At 42.7% G+C, this 22998-nt stretch overlaps 2 protein-coding genes and 1 long non-coding RNA gene across 4 annotated transcripts in view; 1 reads left to right on the top strand and 2 right to left on the bottom strand.

Annotated features, from left to right (window-relative positions):
• B4GALT4 (beta-1,4-galactosyltransferase 4) overlaps window positions 1-10569 on the bottom strand; it is a 41841-nt gene extending 31272 nt beyond the window's left edge. Inside the window, exon 1 of one of the 2 annotated variants that reach the window (XM_060298108.2) lies at window positions 10340-10569. The gene's annotated coding sequence lies outside the window, so the exon portion shown is untranslated. Of the gene's footprint in view, window positions 1-388; window positions 523-10339 lie in introns of those variants that run through there. The other variant, XM_060298111.2, reaches the window with a different exon arrangement.
• A 3379-nt stretch (window positions 10570-13948) lies between these two features.
• Window positions 13949-17624, bottom strand: LOC132597245 (uncharacterized). Its single transcript, XR_009563707.1, has 4 exons — window positions 17471-17624; window positions 16443-16555; window positions 14922-15044; window positions 13949-14234 (listed from the first exon to the last, which is right to left on the bottom strand). It is a non-coding gene; the product is annotated as an uncharacterized lncRNA (long non-coding RNA).
• ARHGAP31 (Rho GTPase activating protein 31) overlaps window positions 16866-22998 on the top strand; it is a 116063-nt gene continuing 109930 nt past the window's right edge. The window contains exon 1 of the mRNA XM_030857204.2: window positions 16866-17650. Within this exon, the coding sequence (XP_030713064.1) occupies window positions 17551-17650 (100 nt within the window). The 5' untranslated portion in view covers window positions 16866-17550. The remainder of the gene's footprint in view (window positions 17651-22998) is intronic.

The raw sequence follows: 22998 nt of genomic DNA on the forward strand, positions 1-22998 counted from the left end.
GCTATTTTTAATCTACCATGCTGTACATACTCATTTCCAATTGTCTCAATAATATACCTCAAAACAACTTTTTTCCAATCTAAGACCACATGTAAAGAAATCTCCTTAGTCTCTGTTATGGGCTGAATTGAATCTCCTCCAAATTCAGATGTTGAAGCCCTAACTCTCAGTACCTCAGAACATGACTATATTTGGAAATTTGGCCTTCAGAGAGGTCATTAAGTTAAAATAGGGTTTTTATGGTAGGCCATAATCCAACATGACCAGTGTCTTTATAAAGAAGAGGAGATTGGGACAGAGACAGCACAGACTGGGGATGACCATGGGAGAACACAGGAAGAAGGTGGCAACCCGCAAGCCAAAGAGAGAATCTTCAGAAGACACCAACCTGTCACCACCTTCATCTTAGACTTCCAGCCTCCAGAATTGTGAGAAAATACATTTCGGTTGTTTAATCCACCCAGTCTGTGGTATTTGTTATGGCAGCTCAAGCTAACTAAAACAGTCTCCATTAATCTGAAATAGTTTCTCATCTGTCCTTTTCTTTCATGACATTGACATTTTTGAAGTTTACAGACCAGTTGTTTTGTAGAATATTCCTTAATTTGGGCTTATCTGATTGTTTCCTCATGATTGGCTTCAAATTGTGCGTTTTGGGCAGAAATATGATAAAGATGATATTATATCCACAAACATCGCCTTATGTGTGATACCTATTTTTATTATTGGTGATCTCTAGAATCACTTTTTATTGGAACCCTGAGCCACCATGTAAGTAGCCCAGCTACCCTGATGCTACCATGCTATGAGGCAGCCCACACTGGCCATGTGAAGAAGCCAACAACCACTCAGATCCACCTCCAGCTGAGGCTTAGACATCATAAAGCAGAGATGAGCCCTCCCCACTGTGCCATATCTGAATTCCTGACCCACAGACTCATGAGATATAATAGTACTACATTGCTGTTTTCAGCCTCTAAATTTTGGGGTCATTTGTTACATAGCAATAGACAATCAAAGCTGACCATATATATTATATGATAATATTCTATCAATGTTAAATTCCTTGCATGTGATCCTTGTATTGTGGTTATATAGGAGAGTGACTTTATTCTTTTTAAAATTTATTTTATTGAAGTATAGTTGATTTACAATGTTGTGTTAATTTCTGCTGTACAGCAAAGTGATTGTTATACATATATACATTCTTTTTCATATTCTTTCCATTATGGTTTATCACAGGATATTGAATATAGTTCCCTGTGCTACACAGTAGGACCTGTTGTTTATCAATTCTATATATAATAGCTTGCATCTGCTAATCCTGAACTCCCAATCCATCACTCCCCTACCCCCCTACCCCGTGGTAACCACAAATCTGTTCTCTATGTCTGTGAGTCTGTTTCTGTTTCATAGGTAAGTTCATTTGTGTCATGTTTCTGATTCCACATATAAGTGATATCATATGGTATTTGTCCTTCTTTGAGATAAACAAAATGGATTAAGCTCTAGCTGGACTAGTCAGGAAAAAGAAAAAAGACTCAAATTCTCAATATCAGGAATTAGGGAGGTGACAGCACCACATATACTATAGGTATTAAAAGGATAAAAATAGATTTTTATGAATAACTTTATGCCAAGAAATTTCACAACTTAAATAAAATGGACAAATACCTTGAAAGATGTAAATTACCACAGCTCGCACAGGAAGAAATAGATGAACTAAACACTTCTTTATCTGTTAAAGAAATTGAAACTGTACTTAAAAGCCTTCCCACATAGACATCTCAAGGCCCAGATAGCTAGTAAATTATAGAATTATAGAATTCACTAGCTAGAAGAAATAATATTAATTCTACACAAGATTAGAAATAATACACAAATTCTACACAAATTAGTATTTGTACTAATACCAATTTTACACAAAGAAGAAATAATACTAATTCTACACAAGATTGTCCAAAAATTTGAAGAGCAGGGAATACTTCTTAACTCATTTCATGAGGCCAACATTACCCTCATATCAAACCCAAACAAAAATATTACAACAAATGAAACAACAGATGAATATCTCAAATATACATAGAAGCAAAAATTCTAAACAAAATTTTAGCATATTGAATCCAACAGTATGAAAAGGATAATGCAACATGACCAAGAGGGGTGAGTTTATCCCAAGAATGCAGGACTGCTTTATGTTAAAAAATCAAACAGTAATTCACCATATTAGCAAACCAAAGGAGAAAAACCACATAATCATCTCAATAGATGCAAAAACTGCACTTGACAAAATCCCATAGCCATTACTGACAAAAAATTGTTAGCAAACTAGGAATATGAAGGAGCATCCTCAACCTGATAAAAGACATTTACAAAAATCTATAGCTAGCAACATGTTCAACGATGAAAGACAATGCTTTCTCACTAAAATCAGGAAAAAGACAGGGATGTCTTCTGTCACTTCTTACATTCAACACTGTATGTAGATACAAAAACCCTAAACATAATTTTAACAATCAAATTCAACAACATATAGAAAGGATACTACATCATAACTGAATGGGATTCACAAATCAATCAACATAATTCATTCAATCAATATAATTCAAAAATCACTGTAATTCATCATATGAGCAAACTAAAAAGAAAAATCAGATGAAATAATATTTCTAAAAAAGTAATAAAATGAATCCAGATTGGAAAGAAGAAAAAAACTGTCTTTTTCGTAGATGACATGATTGTTTCTATAAAAATTCCAATGGAACGTACAAAAATGCTACAAAAACTAATGAGTTCAGTGAGTTTGCGAGAAAAAGATGAATATTCAAAAATGAATTTCTATATATTAGCAATGAACAATTGGAACTTGAAATATTAAAATACCACTTATAATAGCATAAAAAATATGAAAAATTTAGGGGCTAAATGTGACAAAAGATGTAAAAGGTCTTATACTGAAAATAACAAAGCATTGTTGAGAGAAATTCAAGAGACCTAAATGAATAGAGATATATACTTTGCTTATGGGTCAGAAGACTCAATATTGTCAAGATGTCATTTCTCCCCAAATTGATCTGTACAGTCAATGCCTTTCCAATCAAAATCCCAGCAGATTGTTTTCCTGCAGGAGTTGAAAAGCTAATTCTAGAAATCATATGAAAATGCAAAGGACCTAGGACTCTGAAAAACAATTTTGAAAAAGAACAATTACAAACTCTAAGTAAAACCAAAAAAAGAAAGTTTTTAAAAATGGAGCATGGGGGACTTCCCTCGTGGTCCAGTGGTTAAGAATCTGCCTTCTAGTGCAGGGGAGGCGGGTTTGATCCCTGGTGGGGGAACTAAGATCCCACGTGTCTCGGGGCAACTAAGCCCGCACGCTGTAGAGCCTGCCCACCACAACTAGAGAAAAGCCCGTGCACCGCAATGAGGAGCCCACGCACCCCAACAAAGGGTCCAGCAAGCCGCAATTAAGATCCCGCGGGCCGCAACTAAGAGCCGATGCAGCCAAGTAAATGAATAAATAAATGAATATTTTTAAAAAATAAAATTAAAAAATGGAGCATGAAATATGATATGAATTGAGCAAGTTATGTAGTATAAGAAAGAAGAATCTACTTGGCCTTGATGCTTGTTTCATTCTGCTTTGAATTGCTCAGATTTGGAGATATTGAATGTTAATCTTCTGAGCCAACCACTCAAAATTCTATAGTAAATTATATTTGCATAAGCACAAACTATGCTACAGAGTAACTTATTGATTTCAACTTTTAAGCTCAATCAACAGATAAAATACAGAAAAATTAATAATACTTATAGAACAAAATGCAAATGCTATAAACCCTAACATTGTAAATGTAAAGGTAGAGAAGACAGAAATTGAGAGGTACAGAGATTGGGTGGAAGTGAGGGGAAGGGGAGAGGTGAAGAGTAATGTGAGGGGGCTATTTCTCTCTTGTTACCTAGTAGGGAATCAAGAGTCACTACCTATTCTTGATGGAGCAAGAATTCAAAGGTTAAGCATGGTATTTAAACTTATAATGATAACCAAAAGATAACATGGTAAATAATATCATTAACAGAGCGCATGAAGGGGAAAAGAAATGGAGAGATAGTTTCAATGAACTAGATTTATTATCATTCATAGCTTGGGGGTTAACAGACCTTGGATAAAGTATATAAATTAAGAAATAGTGATATAAGCATAGAGTTTATAATTATAGTGCTAACCATCAAAATAATTAAAAACAAATTCTTAAAGGTGGTTACCTTTGGGTGGTGAGACATGGGGGTGGGGGAGAGGTTTAAGGAATGAAGCAAGAAGCATTTTTCTTTTTCCATTGAATACCATTCCATACCTTTTGAAATTTTTAACCGAGTGCATATATTACTTTTATCATAGACAGTTCTTATACAATTTTATCATTTTAGTTTTGTTTAATTTTAGGTTTAAGGCACATGAGGAAATTATAATGTACCTATTTTTAAAGTTTTATGGTCTGAACACTTACGTTTTCCAGATAAACCTAAGACACTTCACAGCCTGTCTCCTCATGGTCTGATTTTAAAAAAACAAAACAAAACAGAAAAACGCTAACCCAATCCAAAAATAACAGAAAGACAAGTTAAATCTTTACTACAGTGTCATGAAAACATCAAAGGGGGACTCCACTCACAATACATTATAAAACCTTTTCAAATCTTCTTTCCCTGCCCCTCTCTCAATGTCTCACATCATATGGTAACTGCTCCCAAATCTCTCTCCTCTTCAAACTTCAACAAAACACCTCCCACGCTGACTCTAGTCTCCTTTACTCCCCTTTCTTTCTGGGCCTATTCTAAGTCTCTACTTGTTCAAATAGAAATCAACGTTCCCCTGATGTTCATTTCATCTTTTACCACAAGGGTCCTTCTTCTTAGTCAGGAGAAACTGGCATTATTATGATGCTATTTCTAAAAGAAAACCAAATTCTAATTTCCCCAAAATCTACCCCAAACAAATATTTGAGACATATCCTGCTGGAATTTAGTTACAAGCTAGAAGTTTCTCTACTGTAAGCATCTTAAAGATAGAAGTGGAGTTTTATTCATCTTTGTATTTGAGGAGACAACAACATGCTTCACACAGAGTAATGCTTTACACCAAATGCACATTTTACTGTTGAATTATACTTTGGAATAGCTTTTATGGAAAGTATAGGGAAAAGAAGAGGAAGAAAGCTAATGTTTACTGAGTATCTACTATGAGGCAGGCACACTATACCTTTATGGTGGTGATATATATTTCTACTTTCTCTTCTGGATCAGTAATTCTCAAACAGAAGCAAGAAAAGCAGATGTGGAGGAGTGCATGTGGGCTCTTGCTTTTTTTTTTTTTTTGAAGGTTTTTTTTTTTTTTAATTGAAGTATACTTGGTTTACAATATTGTGTTAGTTTCAGGTATACAGCAAAGTGATTTGGTTATACATGTGTATATATGTATATACCTATATAAGTACATGTAATTTGAAATGAACCTCCATGTGAGACTATTATTCCCCACTGTGTGTGCAAGCACACACGTAATAAAACATTCTCGTAACCCTGATTCATATAAACGAAGACACTTTTACAAATACTGATGTGTCCGAAATACCACTTGACCTTTAAGTGTCGAGGGGAGGGGAGGAAGATTATGAACCATGGATGGAAACTCTGTGTGTGTGTACGTATGCTGTATGTGTATCTACAATGCATGCACACTCACAAATGCCCACTAGAGGGCAAACCCACATCTCAGACGTTAACGATTACTGGGATGCCCCTTGTGGGCATTTTAATAATTCAAGCCAAATTCCTCTAAGGACAAGGTATGATATACAGTTTAAGGCGTGTGCAAATTAACTTTGTGATGATGTTCTTACAAATAATTCCCAGGGAGAGAAGCTAAACTTACAGCTCCACAGTTTCTAGAATCTATTGTGACTTGTTTTTCGTGCAAAATGTAGTATTAATACAGATAAATTCCCTTAATAGACCATCTGATTTCATATTTAGGCTTCAGAATGAACTAGTTGCGGGACTAAAGCAAGTGACAAGGCCAGGATTTGACCCCAAGTAGTTCAACTTCAGAAACTAGGCGTCAACCAGGATGCATCTCCACCTCTCAGTAAGGTGAGAGAGTAGGCAAGGAGGGATGCTGCATGGTGCCCTTCCCCCTGGTTTGCCGCCTCCCTCTGTCCCTGTCCTGACCCCCACATCTCTGCCAGGTTTGGCCAACACTGCCTTGCTCCAAGTTCTTTAATGAATTCCCACTGCAGGATCAACTCCGGACTGGCACAAGCCAGCCATGCCACCAATCTCTCCCACACCCAACCATGCTGACGCTTTCCACTCCCTGCACAAGTCCTGGTCTCACACATGTCTGTGTCCCTAGAAATGCTGTCCTTGTTTTTCTGAAAATCCTCTCCCCTGTTATCTGCAGGAGAAATCGTCACGCTTCAAGCCTCCACCAGAGTCACCTCCTCTAGGATACCCCCTCGACTCAGCCAGGCAATCAATCACTCCGACTCCAGGGCTCCCATCTGTCTCCTGATATTGCAGTTGCCAGTGTGCTTGGCTCTCTTGCCACTAGGGTGAGGGCTCCTGAGGGCATGGATGGAGTCTTTTCTGCTTTGTGTCCTCAGCACCAAACCCGGTATCTGGCATGTAGAGTACGCTAAGGAAATTTGACTGGCTGAATAAATGAGTAAATGCTGAGTGTAAACAGACTTCGCAGACTCTTGAAAATTCCAGCCTTCAGGAAGGTAATTCCTTACTGGATCCCTTGCAGAGGTGTGAGAAGGGACAGAAGAGCAAGTGGCCGGAGCCAGAGTGGCCAATGCAAGAGGCCACAGCGCCATCACACAGGCCCCGCAGAGCTTCCTTTCTCTGGTACCCCAAACATGCTTCAAAACATTAAGGTATGTGGGAAGGAGCCCACCCCCCACCTCCGCCAATCTCCCTATCCCACCCATCCTGTACAATCAGGTGAAACCCTGTATACTTCTGTAACTCTTCTCCTTGACCTCCATTGGAGCTCCTTGCTGAAGTGAGCATTCTCTGTATAAAAGTGCTTAACCGTTAGCATCAGCTAAAGATACAGATATTTCCACCAAGAGACTTCTGAGTTTACTTAGACTCTTACCAATCTGATCATTAGAGTAACAGTTTCCAACGCGGGACTGGGGGCTGGCTCTGCTTCTTTACTATGCTGGCTACATTAGTTTACTAGAGCTGCTGTAACAAAGTACCACAAATTGGGTGGCTTCTACAACAGAAATTTACTATCTCACAGTCATGGAGGCTAGAAGTCAAGATCAAGGTGTCGGCAGGGTTGGTTTCTTCTAAGCGCTGTGAAGAAGAACCTGTTCCATGCCTCTCCCCTAGCTTCTGGTGGTTTCCTGCCAATACTTGGCATTCCTTGGCATGCAGAAGCATCACTCCAATCTCTGCCTTTATCTTGGCATTCGTCCTGTGTGCATGAATGTGTTCAAATTTCCCCCTTTTCTAAGAACACCTTTTGTATTGGGTGAGGAACCCATTCTACTCCAGTTTGATCACATCTTAATTCATTACATCACAACCACCCTCCTTCCAAAGGAAGTTCAGATTCTGAGGTACTGGAGTTAAAACTTCAACATGTGAATTTGGTGGGGGACACAATTCATCTTATAACATTGCTCGTATTTTCTAAAGCAAAAATCAGTACACATCCTTTGGCATGTGGTTTGACAATGGGGCAGAATATTTGAAATCAGGACTGTCTGGGAAATGTAGGGGTTTAGGTAGGATATTTTAGGAGTAAATCCAGGCATGTGCATGTTAATCTGAAAGGTTTTAATACACCGCAAGGTAGATATCCAACTGAAGAGGTTCTTCTAAATAGAAGAATTAGAGAGGAAACCTGAAGCTGCTTTAAATAATCAGTTCCCACGAAATCTGTGAGGACTTCCCATGAAATTAAATTAATGTGTGATAAGCTGGTGTTAGATAGATATACACACACAATCTTACTGTGAAAAAGTGCACCAGTAAATGATATTTGTGTACATCTGACTAGGTTCTTTTAGGATCCGCATGGAGAATTAAATACTTGTGTACTGAGGATTGAAAAAAGCAGAATGTTCCCTGAAATAGATGTAAGATTTTTCAAGTATAATCCTTTTTAAAAACTGGTACCATTTTCCCACCACTGCCAACCCCCATGACCTTGAAACATATCCAAAAGGTATAATGAAAAACAATAGCAATATATTGTCCAACTTCCAAATGTTTACAATTTGGGGGATATAATTATATATTGAGGTAACTTATATCTGTAACCTCTGATAATTCCTGTCCTCAAACTAATTTCTGCATATTGTGCTTTCAAGATAGGAGTAAAAACAGGTCTGGGGACACCAGAGATGTAAGAAAAGTGTGAGCCACAATCAGAACTGCTTCCCAAATTGCCCACAAAAGGCAACATATCTTCAGTGTCAGAAAACTGTTTAACAAGAGGCAATCTTACCTTTTCTGAAAATGTTTCCTGGTTCTAAACAGTTAAATGTAAAGTAAATCATCTCAAACCATGTTGGAACTGGTTAAGATATAAATAAATAAATGAAAATAAAATAAAGTCTTATAAATGTGTTTTATATGGGAAATGGGACCAGGATGGGGAAATGGGAAAAATAATCCCAAGGAACTGGATCATGATGGAGGAAACAGAAATATTGCTCAGTGAGAAGATAATAAAAATCATTCTCTACAATGGAATATTACTCAGCCGTTAAAAAGAATGAAATAATGCCATCTGTAGCAACATAGATGGACCTAGAGATTACCATACTAAGTGAAGTAAGCCAGACAGAGAAAGACAAATATCATATGATATCGCTTATATGTGGAATCTAAAAAAAAAAAAAAGGTACAAATGAACTTATTTACAAAACAGAAAGGAGATTCACAGGCGTAAAACACAAACTTATGGTTAACAAAGAGGCAAGCGGGGGGGGGGGGGATAAATTAGGACATTGGGATTAACCTACACAGACTACTATATATGAAATAGATAACCAACAAGGACCTACTATATAACACAGGGAGCCACACTCGTTATTTTGTAATAACCTATATGGGAAAAGTATCTGAATCACTTTGCTGTATACCTGAAACTAGCACAACATTGTAAATCAACTATATTTCAATTAAAAAAAAAAATCACTCTCCTTTGTATACTGAGCACTGGCCTAAATACAGGCCAAGTGCTAGGCTATTTCCTTATCTTATTTAATCCTCACAACAACTCTACCAGGTAGTTATTATAACCTTGATTTATCAGGTGGAGGAACTAAGGCTCAAAGAGGTTGAGAAATTTGTTCAATCCAGGTCAGCCCCAGACCACAGCCCATGCACCCAGAGCTGGTGAGGGGCCTATGGGGGATCTGAAGCTTCTATCCTGTGCCTCTAGAACATCTTCATCCAGAGAGGACTGAGTAAGAACACCAGGCATGTTGAGGAAGGTTGGAATGTATGAGGAGGAGGGTGCAGAGGTAGATCACGGGGGGCATGGAGGCCTAAAAACAACTGTGTACTGGGAAAACAATTTTGTTCAAGAGGGCTATTTATAGGGATGTTTTTCCTCAGTACTCCCTTCCCCCATCTCCTCCCTTTTGTGTTAAAAGGCTCCTGGCAGATTGGTAAAGGGTTACAGGCAATGCACAGGAAACTCTGGAACACAATGAGCGGGGTGGAGACAGATCCCCACCCACCTAAGAAAATCACTTGTTTCAGTATTTGGAGACCCTGGGGGAGACAGATGGAGCTGGAACCACATCTCTGCTCCTTTTATTGGCTTTCTCCGAGCCAGAAAGAAGGCAACATTCCCAAAGGGATGCAGAACAGAGTAAAACGGGAAACAGAGGCAAAATAAGAGGCAACAAAACAAAACAAAACAAACAAGACACTAAGATAAATGGAATCAGCCAGATAGCTAAGTTATCCCCTCTCCCAGGGACTCCTGAATTCTATGAGGAATCTAGTTTTTTCTTCCCGGAGTCTCTGTTCAGATTAGGAACTCCCAAGATACAGAGCAGGGAGTGAGAGAAGTGATCCCAAGCCCAGCTGCTGAGAGCGACCCCAGAACCTATTGCTAGGTCCTCAGGACAGACCCAGCCAGGTCTCCGGGGGCTGCCGGTTCCAGCAACGCCCCACACCCCCCAACCCAGACATCTTTCCCTCTGGGCCACCGAACAGACACCTCCACCCAAAGGGATACAAATTCAGACTTAGAAACTAAGGCCACTACTATATATAAAATAGATAATCAACAAGGACCTACTGTGTAGCACAGGGAACTCTACTCAACACTCTGTAGTAACCTAAATGGGACAAGAAGTTGAAAAAGAATACATGTAATATGTATAAACGAATCACTTTGCTATACACCTGAAACTAACACAACATTGCAAATCAACTCTCTATTCTCCAATATAAAATAAAATTTTAGGGCTTCCCTGGTGGCGCAGTGGTTGAGAGTCTGCCTGCCGATGCAGGGGACACGGGTTCGTGCCCCGGTCCGGGAGGATCCCACATGCCGCGGAGCAGCTGGACCCGTGAGCCATGGCCGCTGAGCCTGCGCGTCCGGAGCCTGTGCTCCGCGACAGGAGAGGGAGAGGCCACAACAGTGAGAGGCCCGCGTACCGCAAAAAAAAAAAAAAAAAAAAATTTAAAAAGAACTAAAAAAATAAAAAGACCCTGCCCAGATTCCCATGCCGGTATAATAGTGATTCTACCCAGGGCACTTGGCTCTCCCCCCGGCCTTGTGAAGTCTCTTCTCTGCATGTGACTCTAGGAAGGAAGTTTCCCACTGCTGTTTGGCTGAGTCCAGCGCCCACGTGGAGTGAGACAAGAGGGTCTTGTGCTGCCTGGTTTGTTCATCGTTTCTGAAATACTGAAGATTCATTTAGTGCTACACTGTGCATTATGGGTCAAATGTGGCTACGGTTTTTAAAACACTCTGCAGGACACAAAAGATCTCTAAACCTCTTGTTTTTGAACAACATTCAATGCAAAGAAATTAGAATGTAACTTAAATATTGGAGGGGGAAAACTTATTTCTCAAATAATTTCAAATACTGTGTGCAGGTGTCTCATCTAATCTCTAGTCCTAACCTCTCAATTTCTACCCAGTCCTGCATGTTACACTATCAAAGGACTTTTCCTCCTGACAGCTCTGACATGGCCCTTGACAGGTATGTTTTATCTTTCTCCAAAAAATACTATTTACCCTTACCAGCCCCCAATCCGATAAACTTGGGGTCATCTTGGACTCTACCCCCTCCTACATCTCGTCTTTTAAATAAAAGTCTGAGGTTCTGAATTAGCGGGTAGGGGCATTGATCGATGCAATTTTATTATAAAAAGTTAGTAAGACTTTCTTTTTTGAAACCAAGTCTTTTTCTTTCTCATTATTCCCTCACCTTCTGCCCTTTCTACTCCAAAATGCCTAGTTGATGGGGAAGCAACTGAATCACATTCTCAGCTAGGGAACTGAGGCTGTAAAGCTGTGTTTCCCAATGTGTTTTCATTTATTTATTTATTTTTTGCCCTGAGCAATACAGTTTTGCAACTCTAGGAACTGAAAAGGAACTTAAATACAGAATGCTTCAGAAACAGAGAGAAAGAGAGAGAGAGAGAGAATATCATTTATAATAATAATGTCTGTCTTTTACCTTTTAAGCTGGGAGTGGGACCATTTAAAGCCTTCCTCCGTCTTCGTTATCACCACACCTGCTTGCTCTTAGAACCCCATTTAGAAGCAAAACTGGCTTTCATGGTTGCAGAGTTGGTGGAGCAATGGGAGGTTAGCTGCCATGTTTCAGGATGTACCGCCTACAGGCTAAAGGTTATTCTTGCTTCTAGGATGGGGAGACTGATTCCGGTTCTCGTTCCTTCTCTCCCGTCGAGTTGACCTCTCCTCCACTCTGTTCTGTTTGATTAGAGATTGCTAATGTGGACCTCCCTCAACCCCACTAAGGATGCTTATCCAATCTCATTTGGACACTTAGGAGCAACAGTTTGCATTATAACCTACACTGGGAACCCATAGCACAGGGTAATGCAATAATGAGTTTGGCATACATAACTTTCTAGAAGCCTTTTTGCTCTGGCCATCCTCATCTTCTACTGACTTCAGACCCTCAGAGTAGTGGTGGCTGGGCTCAGAAGGGGCACAAGACCTCTCTCATGGAAGAACCTCACCCAATATATCAGTCTGCTAGGGCTGCCATAACAAAATAGCATAGAGAAGGTGGCTTAAATAACAGAAATTTATTTTCTCACAGCTCTGGAGGCTGGAAGTCCAAGATCAAGGTGTCGGCAGGTTTGATTTCTCCTGAGGCCTCTCTCCTTGCCTTGCAGATGGCCACCTTCTCACCACCTTCTCATAAGGCCATGTCCTCACATGGTTTCTTCTCTGTGGTACACATCCCTGGTGTCTCTCTGTGTCCTAATCTCTTCTTGCAAGGACACCAGTCAGATTGAATTATGGCCAAATCTAATAGCCTCATTTTAACTTAATCACGTCTTTAAAGGCCCTATCTCCAAATACAGTCAGATTCTGAGGGATTGGGGATTGGAGCTTCAACATATGAACATGGAGGGGGGCACAATTCAGCCCATCACACCCAACAATCAGTGACAACACTAGCATCTTTATTTTTTTTTTAAACAGAGAACTATTGTTTTTTTGGTTTGTTTTTATTTTTATTTTTAATTTTGGCAGCATTGGGTCTTTGTTGCTTCATGCGGGCTTTCTCTAGTTGTGGCGAGTGGGGGCTACTCTTCATTGTGGTGCGCAAGCTTCTCATTGCAGTGACTTCTCTTGTTGCAGAGCATGGGCTCTAGCTGCGTGGGCTTCAGTAGTTGTGGCACGTAGGTTCAGTAGTCGTGGCACACGGGCTTAGTTGCTCTGCGGCATGAGGGATCTTCCCGGATCAGGGCTTGAACCCATGTCCCCTTCATTGGCAAGCAGATTCTTAACCACTGCGCCACCAGGGAAGTCCCAACACTAGCAACTTTAAACTGGAAAGGGGGAGAAGAAAGGGGGAGAGAAAATGTACGTAGCAGAAGGATGTACCCCAGAACAAAGAATTCAGAGCATATTAACCACAGTCCATGAACAAGGAGTTATATGAATACTTAATTGGCTGGGCATGAGGAGAGAAGGGAGAACTCTAAAACTGCTGATTTCTACTCTAGCTTTATGGGCCCATTGGGTAAAAGAAAAGGCTAAATCACAGGTGACATTAAAATCTCCCAATACTGAGTGGGGGGTGAGGGAGGGATGGATTGGGAGTTGTAGTTAGCAGATGCAAACTATTACATAAAGCATGGATAAATAACAAGGTCCTGTATAACAACTGTATAGCACAGGGAACTATATTCAATATCCTATGAGAAGGATATTTTTATGCATAATAGAGAAGAATATAAAAAAGAATGTGTATATATATATATATATATATATATACACACAAACTGAATCACTTTGCTGTACAGCAGAAATTAACACAACATCGTAAATCAACTATGCTTCAATTTTAAAAAAAATCTCCCAATATTCACTCTTGGTCTTCTGCATCTGTTTATTTACAGCAGGGAAGATTGCTACCAACGTTGGTGAGTGAAAGAAGCAGATGGCACATTTTGATAAGCACCAGTCTTAACCAATTGTAGATAAGATAAATCATAGGCAAGGACAGAGCTCTTCTGTGGGAGTTCCATGTGAGCTAAGTGCTTTCTGCACCATGATAATCTGCTACAGGCATAATTTATATTATCACCAAATAGCTTAATTAGTCCTCCTGTTAACATTCCTACACTATTTCCATTTAACCTGCTTCCTGGGAAATCCTCAGCCCTGTGAAAAAACCCATCGGAACCCAAATCTGACTTCCTTCCACAGACCCAGAGAAAGGTACACATCTTAGAGTAAGCAAAGAGAAAAAGAAAAATGGGAAGAGAAAGAAAAATAGAAGGAGAGTGTCCAGAACAAGGGCTAGATTTAAATTCGGCAATTATCACAGGGCTTACTCAGCAATGAGAGGGGGTGGGGAGCAAACCGGGAGAGGGCAACCTTCCAGCTCCCTGGGTCAGGCTGTCACCGTGTAGCTTCATTATCCAGCCTGATAAATTGTGAGTTCTTCCCACCATAAGGTGTAGATAGTTGAGAGCTATCAGGTAGAGACAAAGAACCACCATGTACACATTTCAAATAAAGTTTGTTCAATTGGTCCAGACGTAATGGACACCTTGTCCATTGTTCAGCCTGAACCTAAACAACCGGAAACCAGCTTATCACGAAGCAGGGGCTGAAAGGTCTCAGGCTGTTCCAGAATGAAAATTCTGTGATTGTGGGGTCCCTTTGGGGAATCCTCAGTAAAGCACAGAAGAATCTTTGGGCTGAGTCAGTCATTAGCTTTATGGTTCATCTAGGCAGCCCTGTTTTGTGACAACCTACACCTGCTGGGTTTGATGGTGCTTAAGGGGATCTCCTACATAGCTAATGTTATAAAGTGAAGTGTTTTGACAATTACTTGTAAATTACTGTTTATTTAACTGGTGAACTTTATTGTCAGAAAGACCATATTTAATAAAATTTTTATATAATTAAAATTAATTAATACTTGAATAAGGTCTGCTGATTAGTTAATATTATTGCATCAATATAAATTTCCTAACTTTGATAATTGTACTCTGGTTATATAAGACATTAATATTTGGGAAAGCTCGATGAAGGGTATATGGGAATTCTTTGACTATTGTAAAAATTTTTATAAGCTGAAATTACTTCAACATAAAAAGTTAGAAGAATGTTTTTAAAGCTTTAGAAAGGTAATTCACAGGGCTTGACAACTTACCCATAATTTGTGCTTAGGGGTCTGGACCCAGGAAAAGAGCAACCCTTTAGCCTCTCTCCTTTGCTACCAAAATGATGAAATGCACTGTCGGTCAAATATGAAAGCCTTTGGTACAGTAAATTCCTAAATAAATAGTAATAATTATAAAAAATAGTAATAATTACAGTCTCATGTGGAGATGCTTCTCTATAAATAAAGGAACAAGTCATTATACTAAATACCCTATCAAATATTCTCCAAGTAGCTTACAAGATGCTTAGAAATTGCTGTCGTGGGAGTAGGAAACAGGGAGTCATTGACAGGTTCTGAGCAAAGCAGGCAGACAACAACAGCAATACTTCAGAAGACTCAACAGGCCCTTAGTGCACAGGATGAAATGGGAAGAGACCGGACTCAGCAAACCCCACTAGGAGTTATTCTAATAATTTAGGAGTGAATGGTCCTCACTGAATGGGACTGCACGGAAGAAGCACAGAGGAGAGGCATTTTGAAGGACTCATCTGTCTGGGCGGGACTAGACTGGAGGTGGCGGCGGAGAGAAATGAGTCAGTGGTTACTTGAAGATGTCTTGCCAAGATGACTGGGGCAATGCTGGTGTCACTGAGAGACCGATGGAAAATAGAAGGAAGGAGAGACCATACACAGAGCTTGGGCCGCAAACTCCAGTGGGGAAGACGGGCACTGGGGGCTTCGAAACTGGAGGGCTCACTCTCTAAAGAAGGTGGTGCCGCCATGCCGGCTGCTACAACTTGGCATCAGCGGTCCTTGCCATAAGGAAATGCCCTTTCGGTGTGACCAGATCTTCCATTTTTGCAAGAGAAGCCAGAAATCCCGATCTCTTATGTGAAAAATGTTAACTCTTTAATGTTGGCAATTAATTAAAAAAAAATTTAAAGCATGGCATGTACTAAACCAAACACATCTGTGAGCCAGATTTGGCAGGCACGCTATCACTTGTAAGCTCTGACAAAGAGAGAAGGTCAAGGGTCAAAGTTCATAAACTGTCTTGGTGATACATAGGGAGATGAGAGACTGTAAAGGGATTCAGTGACTAAAATACTATACCTAAAGCTTTTTCCAGCCTTCTGAGCTGTATGAATGTCCTTACCCTTCAAGCCTATACATGGATTTGAATTTACCCAGGAAGTTTAATCTAATCCTAAAATGGTTAAATAACAAGAATTTGAGTGCTTATTGTGTGCTGAGTACACAGAAGTCAAATTAACTGGAGAAGAAAAAACATGCCCTCCTGAACACTTGAGACAAATTATGAAATAACCTGGGAGACTGCTTTCTCCACATTAGGTCAGAATATCAGAGTCACCTTAAATCTGAGACTTCCCCCCCACATCACTTCCATTTAGCAAACTTTACAATAACGTCTGTGTGTGCGTTTGTGTGTGTGTGCGCGCGCGCGCTTGAATCTCTAACCAGAAATCTAATTTCCTGAGCAGTGGTTACAAAGCGGCAGCCTCCATCCCTCCCTCAGCTTGGGAGGGGACCTGGCTGGGTTGGGGGTACCTGGGCGCCGGAAATGAGGGTGGAAGGTTGGGAGTGGCCGGCTGAAAACCGCTCCCCGTCAGGTTTCTCCGCTGGAATCCCTGTTTTTGTTTCCGTCATTACTCTTTAAGTGTCTGTGTAGGAGCAGGCAGGCACCGAAATAGAAAGTGTCAAAGAGATGATGACAATGACGATAAAAACAAGGCAGGCCCCTTTTTTTCAGTCCCACCTAGCCCCCTCCGTCCAGAAAGCCAGCGCGCCTCCTCCTGCGGTCTTCAAAGAGCCGTCGGTGGGGCAGGAAGCGGGCGGCTCGGACTGCGGGTGCTCCTAGGAGAGCGGCGATTTCCTCCCGAGCTGCCCAGTTATCTCCAGAGTCGCAGAACAGCTCTCCGAAGAGCGCGTTCTCTCCCCCACCCCGTCCTCCCCAACCCACCCACCTACTTCCTCCAGCTCCATACACACACCAGCACGGAGCTGCCAAAAATTTCCACCCTCCACCCCCCTCCCTAGCTAACTTCCTTCCAGCATTTCCTGAGCTGGATGATCCTAGGATTTGTAAGACAGGAAAAAAAGGAAGGCGTGAGGGCGGGCGAGAGAGACAGGATGCTTGTTTTTCGTTCTACCAAAGCCGTCTGAAGGCAGGACAGCGCGCGCCGGGCAGAGGACCTACGGCAGCCCCCGGGCTGTCCCCGCGCCCCTGGCCGCCGCCGGCTTCCCCGCGCTCTCGGCCACTCCCGGGCTTCTAGAAGACGGACCGGAGAGCTCGCCCTCCCTCCGAAGCGGAGGAGAACACCCGAAGACACCGCGGGAGCCCGTGAAAGTCCCTGGGACTCCAAGTGAGGAAGTGACACTCCCAGCGCGCCGGCCCGCCGCTGCCAGCTCCACACGGCCTGCGGTACCGCGGCCCTGGAGGAGAGCGCCGTGGATTTCAGGCTCCGCGCCCGCGCCGGGCTCCGCGCCCCGCGGGCTCCATGCGCGCTGCCCCGGGCCCAGGCTCTTCCCCACGCCCATGCGGCCCCCCAGCGCCGCGCCGCAACCACTGATCTAACCTCCCCCGGAGACCATCGCAGGCGCGGTGCCAAGCAGCGGGGAGGGGAAGACGGAGGGGCAACCTCTTTGGGACTAACTCATGAAGAACAAGGGTGCCAAGCAGAAGCTGAAACGAAAGGGAGCCGCCAGCGCCTTTGGCTGTGACCTGACGGAGTATCTGGAAAGCTCAGGACAGGATGGTAAAGTGCCTTCGCCTCCCTCCCCCCCCCCAACGCCCCACCCCGCTTCTTTTTGTTTGAGAGAGAGAGAGAGAGGGACTCTCGTAGGGCGTGTTGCCTTCAATTCCCAAGTTAATGTATTCCAGGCCTGAGCGCTCACTGTGCTTTTTTTTTTTTTTAAACATACATGGTTCTTAAGGTGCGTAACGCTGCCACCCCGACGTGCAGAGGTTGTGTCAGCCCTTCCGTTTGTGTCACCCAAGCCATTAATGGGCGGTGCGCCGGTGCTGCTACACGTTTAACCGGCCACCTCTGGGGCTTGGGGGTGGGGGATTGAGAGGTCCTGTTCCCAAACTTTGGATGTCGGAGGGGAGGGAGGAGGCCTCGATCTGTGGTGTGGTGTTCAGTGGGATTCTCTCTGGGTACGTAATTATGACCGCCTTAGGTGTCCCTCCCGGGCTCTCCGATTTCATCCGCTCACATCTTTTTTTATTAATGTGCTGGAAGGCGGGGGTGCGGTGGATCCTGGCCGGGGGAGTGGTTGCACAAACATTTTCTGAATTTCTGAACTGATGCCAAATATATAGTAGCTCCCTCCCTCCCCTTCCCAACCCCTCAGACCCTCTACCTCCTCTTGGTTTTCAGATTAGCGTTTGGTGTGTCTGACAAGAAGAGTGTTGTAAAAAGGTCAGAGGGCCTTGATTTTAAAATAGTTTAGGGTCTGTACATGAAAAGGAGAGCCTCTATGTTTTCAAGGTCAGATTGGGAAAAAAAAAGGGAATCCTCCAGGGTAGAGACAACTTATTAAACGTTTGTTGGGGGGGGAGGGCGAAAGAAAACAATCTATAATACAGTACCAGCATTTGAAGTGAGAAGTTTTTAATCAAAGGAAAGTTGAGGAAATTGAGCATTAAATGACTGCTTTTGTTAAGGTTGACTGGCCCTGCACTTACCCGTGACAAAAAGGCCTTGTCTTCAGAAATTTCAGTGAGGGAGAAAAAAGTCCACTATATGGGCCTTGTGTTTATACATAGATAGATACAACAAAGGGGGGAAACTGAAGGGCTAACTGCAGAATAACTCTGCCTCCAGGAAAATAATCTCAAAAACTATTTGATTAGCTCATATCAAATGTGCATCTCAAAAACAGAGCAGTGCTTTTGTTTCTATTTCATTTTTTTAAGGACTTAGCACCACCTAGTAATTTGCAGTGGTGTGATATTCCTGTGGTGTCCTTGAGTTCAGGGGCTGCCATGTCATTAGGACAGATGGCTTAGTATTTTACAGCTTGGGGGACCACAGGTTTCAAAACTGCCTCTTTTGAAACTGGGACACAACTGAGTCAATTCATGTAATCCTCTCCAACAATCTGGAGAGGTAGATTTGAAATAACATCCTTAGGTTGAGTTTTTTTGAGTGTGAGAGAACTCCAACTATGCATCTTAATCACTACCCTCAGAAGTTCAGAATGAAATGGTTCTCCTCCACCTGTTTTTGCAGGGGGCCTTCAGGTTCATGTCCATGTTCACTTATGAATGCTCGTGGATACCACCTTTCACCAAGTGGGTGCTCTTTTGGGCCCTCACTCCAAAGCTGAGAGTTGCATGGAGGTGCTTATCAGTCCTGACTCATTCTTACAATGTCACAGATCCTAGGATGAGCAAGGAATCCTAGGGTTCTGTGAAGACTCCTCAGAGGCAGCTTTAAACGGTTCCTCTTTCACCTGATTTATATTTTGGGTTTTTATATATGTTTCGTTCAGGAAAAAAAAGAAAAGGGGCTACTCTTAAAGAAAAAAAAAATTGAAACCAGTATCCCATGCTCTTCCTGCCCTGGGGAGAAGGGAGGGAAGCCGGGAGAGGTAAAGTGACTGGCCTCAGGTCATACAGTCAATCATGAGGGACACAGAGGGCTCTGGCCCACTAGCCTCCTCTCCCCTCCCTGGCATCCTTGTCTAGGCCAACATTCTCCTCTAATGATTTTTTTTCCCGTTGACTGAAAGCAGACAGTCCTGCCCCAGAATCAGCAAACTTTCAAGACTGACATACCTGAATAAAGTTCCTTTGAAACAGAAGGAAATTGACCCACTTAATGATCCAGACACCATTATGGTGCCACGTAGGAATTAGGCAGGCATAATAAGCAGCTTATATAAATGAGAATAATTAGGATTTCTTTTTTCCCACATCTAAAACTAGTTAAGCAGTTGTCTCTTATTTTTCTTTTAGTGTAGCATCAATAAAGAGAGTCAGTGCTAATGTTTTCTCTAAAACAATGTGTCCTCCTCATGGACTTTCTGAAACATGTATTGGTTAATAGACAAGGCCTGGACTCTGCCCCCAGGGAGGAAAAACTGACCTGGGTAGTGCCCCTTTGCTCACCACCTTGGAAGTTCAGCCCAGAATCCTGAGGGTGAGAAGTCAGCATGGTAACTAGGATCTAGAAGGCTGGGGAGGGCCTCACAAGACTGACATCCCAGTTACTCAGCTTTGGAGGTCAAGGATAAAATGAGGCGGAAAAGTGGATTCAGGTCTGGGAACACAAGGGCAGAAGGAAAGAACAGAGATGTGGGGAATCCAAGAGAACCCATGTGTTTGGGGAGGGAGGGAAATCTCTGAGCTGGGGTACAAGGCAAAGCTGGTGACAATTAGCTGTGCTCAGACCACCTGAACATGAGGAATTTATACCCCCGGACTGAGCACAGAGGAAAAATGTCATCCACTTCTGCCAGTTGCTGTAACCCAGTCCTGCTACCTTCAACTAGACAAATCTAATGAGGCAGGGTGACAAATAGGTGTTTAACTTAGCGCAGACGTTGCTCGGGGCCAGTGTTGTCCTTAATCTTTAGGAAGCTGATGAAAAGCAGAAACCTTTCCTTAGAAACACACACACACACACAAATCGTGTATACAGTTTCTTCAGGCAGCCACACAGATGCCATGTTCAGGCTCTGCTGTTGGTCATCCCAAGCTGCACGTAGGGTTGATACGAATGGCCAATTTCCCCCTTTTGCTTCTCTGGCCACTTTTCTCCAGGCTGGTGAGATCACCCAAGAATGGCATGAAGTTGCGCCTGGCCAACTTAGCCAGTGTTTCTTTCCCTTCCCCTCCAGCATGGTGGCTGCTGCCCCAACCCCTAGCTCTCCCCCGGGAACCAGAGAACTTTCTCTTCCTGTCTGGAATAGAGGGAGAAGATCATCACTTCCTCACTGCTGATGCTGAAAATAGTACAGCTTTCTTTTTCTTCTTTTTGAACCCTGAATACGAAGACCCTTGCTTGCAGCTGTGTGATGAAAACCACATCGTGTCACCTGCAGTTGGGAGGCTGTGGGTGAAGCCCCGTGAGGCCAGAGTGCATCCCAGAGCATTTCCTACCTCTCCCCTCTGAATCAAGTGCTCTGGGTCTTCCCACAGTGCTTGAAAATGCTGGGGCCAGGAGTCAGGGGACCAGTAAGAGAGCATTACAGGAAAGCTATCTTCTGCCTCCGTGCTGGTCCCACTCTAAGGGCTGAGGACTTCCTCACCCTTCCCAACAATCTCTGCCATTTGACTCACTCCCTGGTAAAAAGGGATAATTGTCCATGCAATGGTTTGCCATGATGGTAGCACAATAGAATCACTTGGGGAGCATGAAAAAAAAGTTCATGTCCAGGCCCCCTCTCAGAACAATTAAATCAGAATCTCTTGGTGCCCAGGCATGGGTATGTTTTAAAAGCTTCCTAGAGGGCTTCCCTGGTGGGGCAGTGGTTGAGAGTCCACCTGCCGATGCAGGGAATGCAGGTTCGTGCCCCGGTCTGGGAAGATCCCACATGCCGCGGAGCAGCTGGGCCCATGAGCCATGGCCACTGAGCCTGCGTGTCCGGAGCCTGTGCTCCGCAACAGGAGAGGCCACAACAGTGAGAGGCCCGCGTACCGCAAAAAAAAAAAAAAAAAAAAAAGCTTCCTAGATGATTCTGGAATGCAGGAAGAGTTGAGAACCACTGCTTATAGTGCAGGGGTTTACAGATCATTTTCTCCCTGGATAAGCAGCCTTGACTATTCAGAATGTACCCTCTGAATGTTTGATAAGAACCTTATTCCTGAAGGTTTTTTTCTAGTTCTTATCAGGTTGAAAAGAAAAAATATATATGTATTTGAATCGAGGGATTACAAAAGGTTCATAACGAATAAACACCCATTACAAAATATAATTTTAAGCTTGATGAGAGTAAGATGGCCCCAGCATTTCAAAGAACAAGGATAGGGCAATGGGAACTTTGAGGCATAGCTATTCTACATTTCTGAAGCTAAGTCATTCTCTCACTTTGTTTATTCGCTTATTTAAGAAACCAGTATAAGGCGCTGTGGAGGTACAGTGGGAGAGAAAGAAACAGGCACTCCAGACTCAAGAAATTTACAGTCTAAGGGATGTGAACAAACTTTCAGAAACCAATGGCTCAATTAAGCTTTGAAGTTAGCTGTCATGACTGAAGGAGAAAATGCAAAAGCTTTTATCTTCAATTAAATAGACAAAAAATCCAAACATAAACAGGAGCAAAGTGTTAGCAAGGAAGGTGAATATTTTTCTGTTCACGAGAAGATTTAACATTGAATGGCAGGGGCATCCTCTTTGGGTTAGTGGTCTCCTTCCCAGCGTCTTGCCTGGCATCGTTTGCACACCTTTCCTAGCTAATTCTTCATCCTTTGGGTCTCAGCTGCTTCTGGAAACCTTCCCTGATCCTCCCAAGTCAGGTGCCCCCTGCTGGGGGCTCCCATTAAGAGTTCTGGAAGCCTACAGCCTAGAATCCTAACTTTGCCTGTTCCCAGCTGAGTGACCCTGGAGCAAGTTACTTACCCCCTCTGGGTCTCACTTTCCTCATTTGTGAATTGAGGATAAGAGGACTGGTGTGAAGAGAAATGAGTTACTATGGGCAAAGCACTTAGCAGAGGGTATGCGTAAGGTAAGCTCTAAATGTAGCTGTTGTTATCATAACACCCTGGACTTGCCCTAGCATAACCACATGCTATCCATGACTGAATGCATGAGGGCTCCGATGAAGCGAGTAAATGATATGGTCAGATGGGTTAATTAAGCACCAAGAGGGACAGGAAGCAGAATGGAGAGTTCACGGAGGGATTTCCCAGAGCCTCTGGGGAGTGGACCATCCGTATACAGTGGTGGGAGAGCAAAATGTCAACCTGAAACTCAAGGGCCCTCAGAAAGATCTGAGAAAGGTACCCAGCCACTCCCGGACCTTCAGGGAACTGAAAGAGAAGTCAGGTCCTGGAGGTGGAGTTTGTGCAGACAGAACAGCCACCTCATGGGCTTGAGTTCAGAGGGGCATCCCCAGATCTGGGCTCCCACAGTGAAACAGGAAGAACTAAAAGAGG

Source organism: Globicephala melas, chromosome 4 (genome assembly GCF_963455315.2).
Source record: "Globicephala melas chromosome 4, mGloMel1.2, whole genome shotgun sequence".
Classification (NCBI taxonomy): domain Eukaryota; kingdom Metazoa; phylum Chordata; class Mammalia; order Artiodactyla; family Delphinidae; genus Globicephala; species Globicephala melas.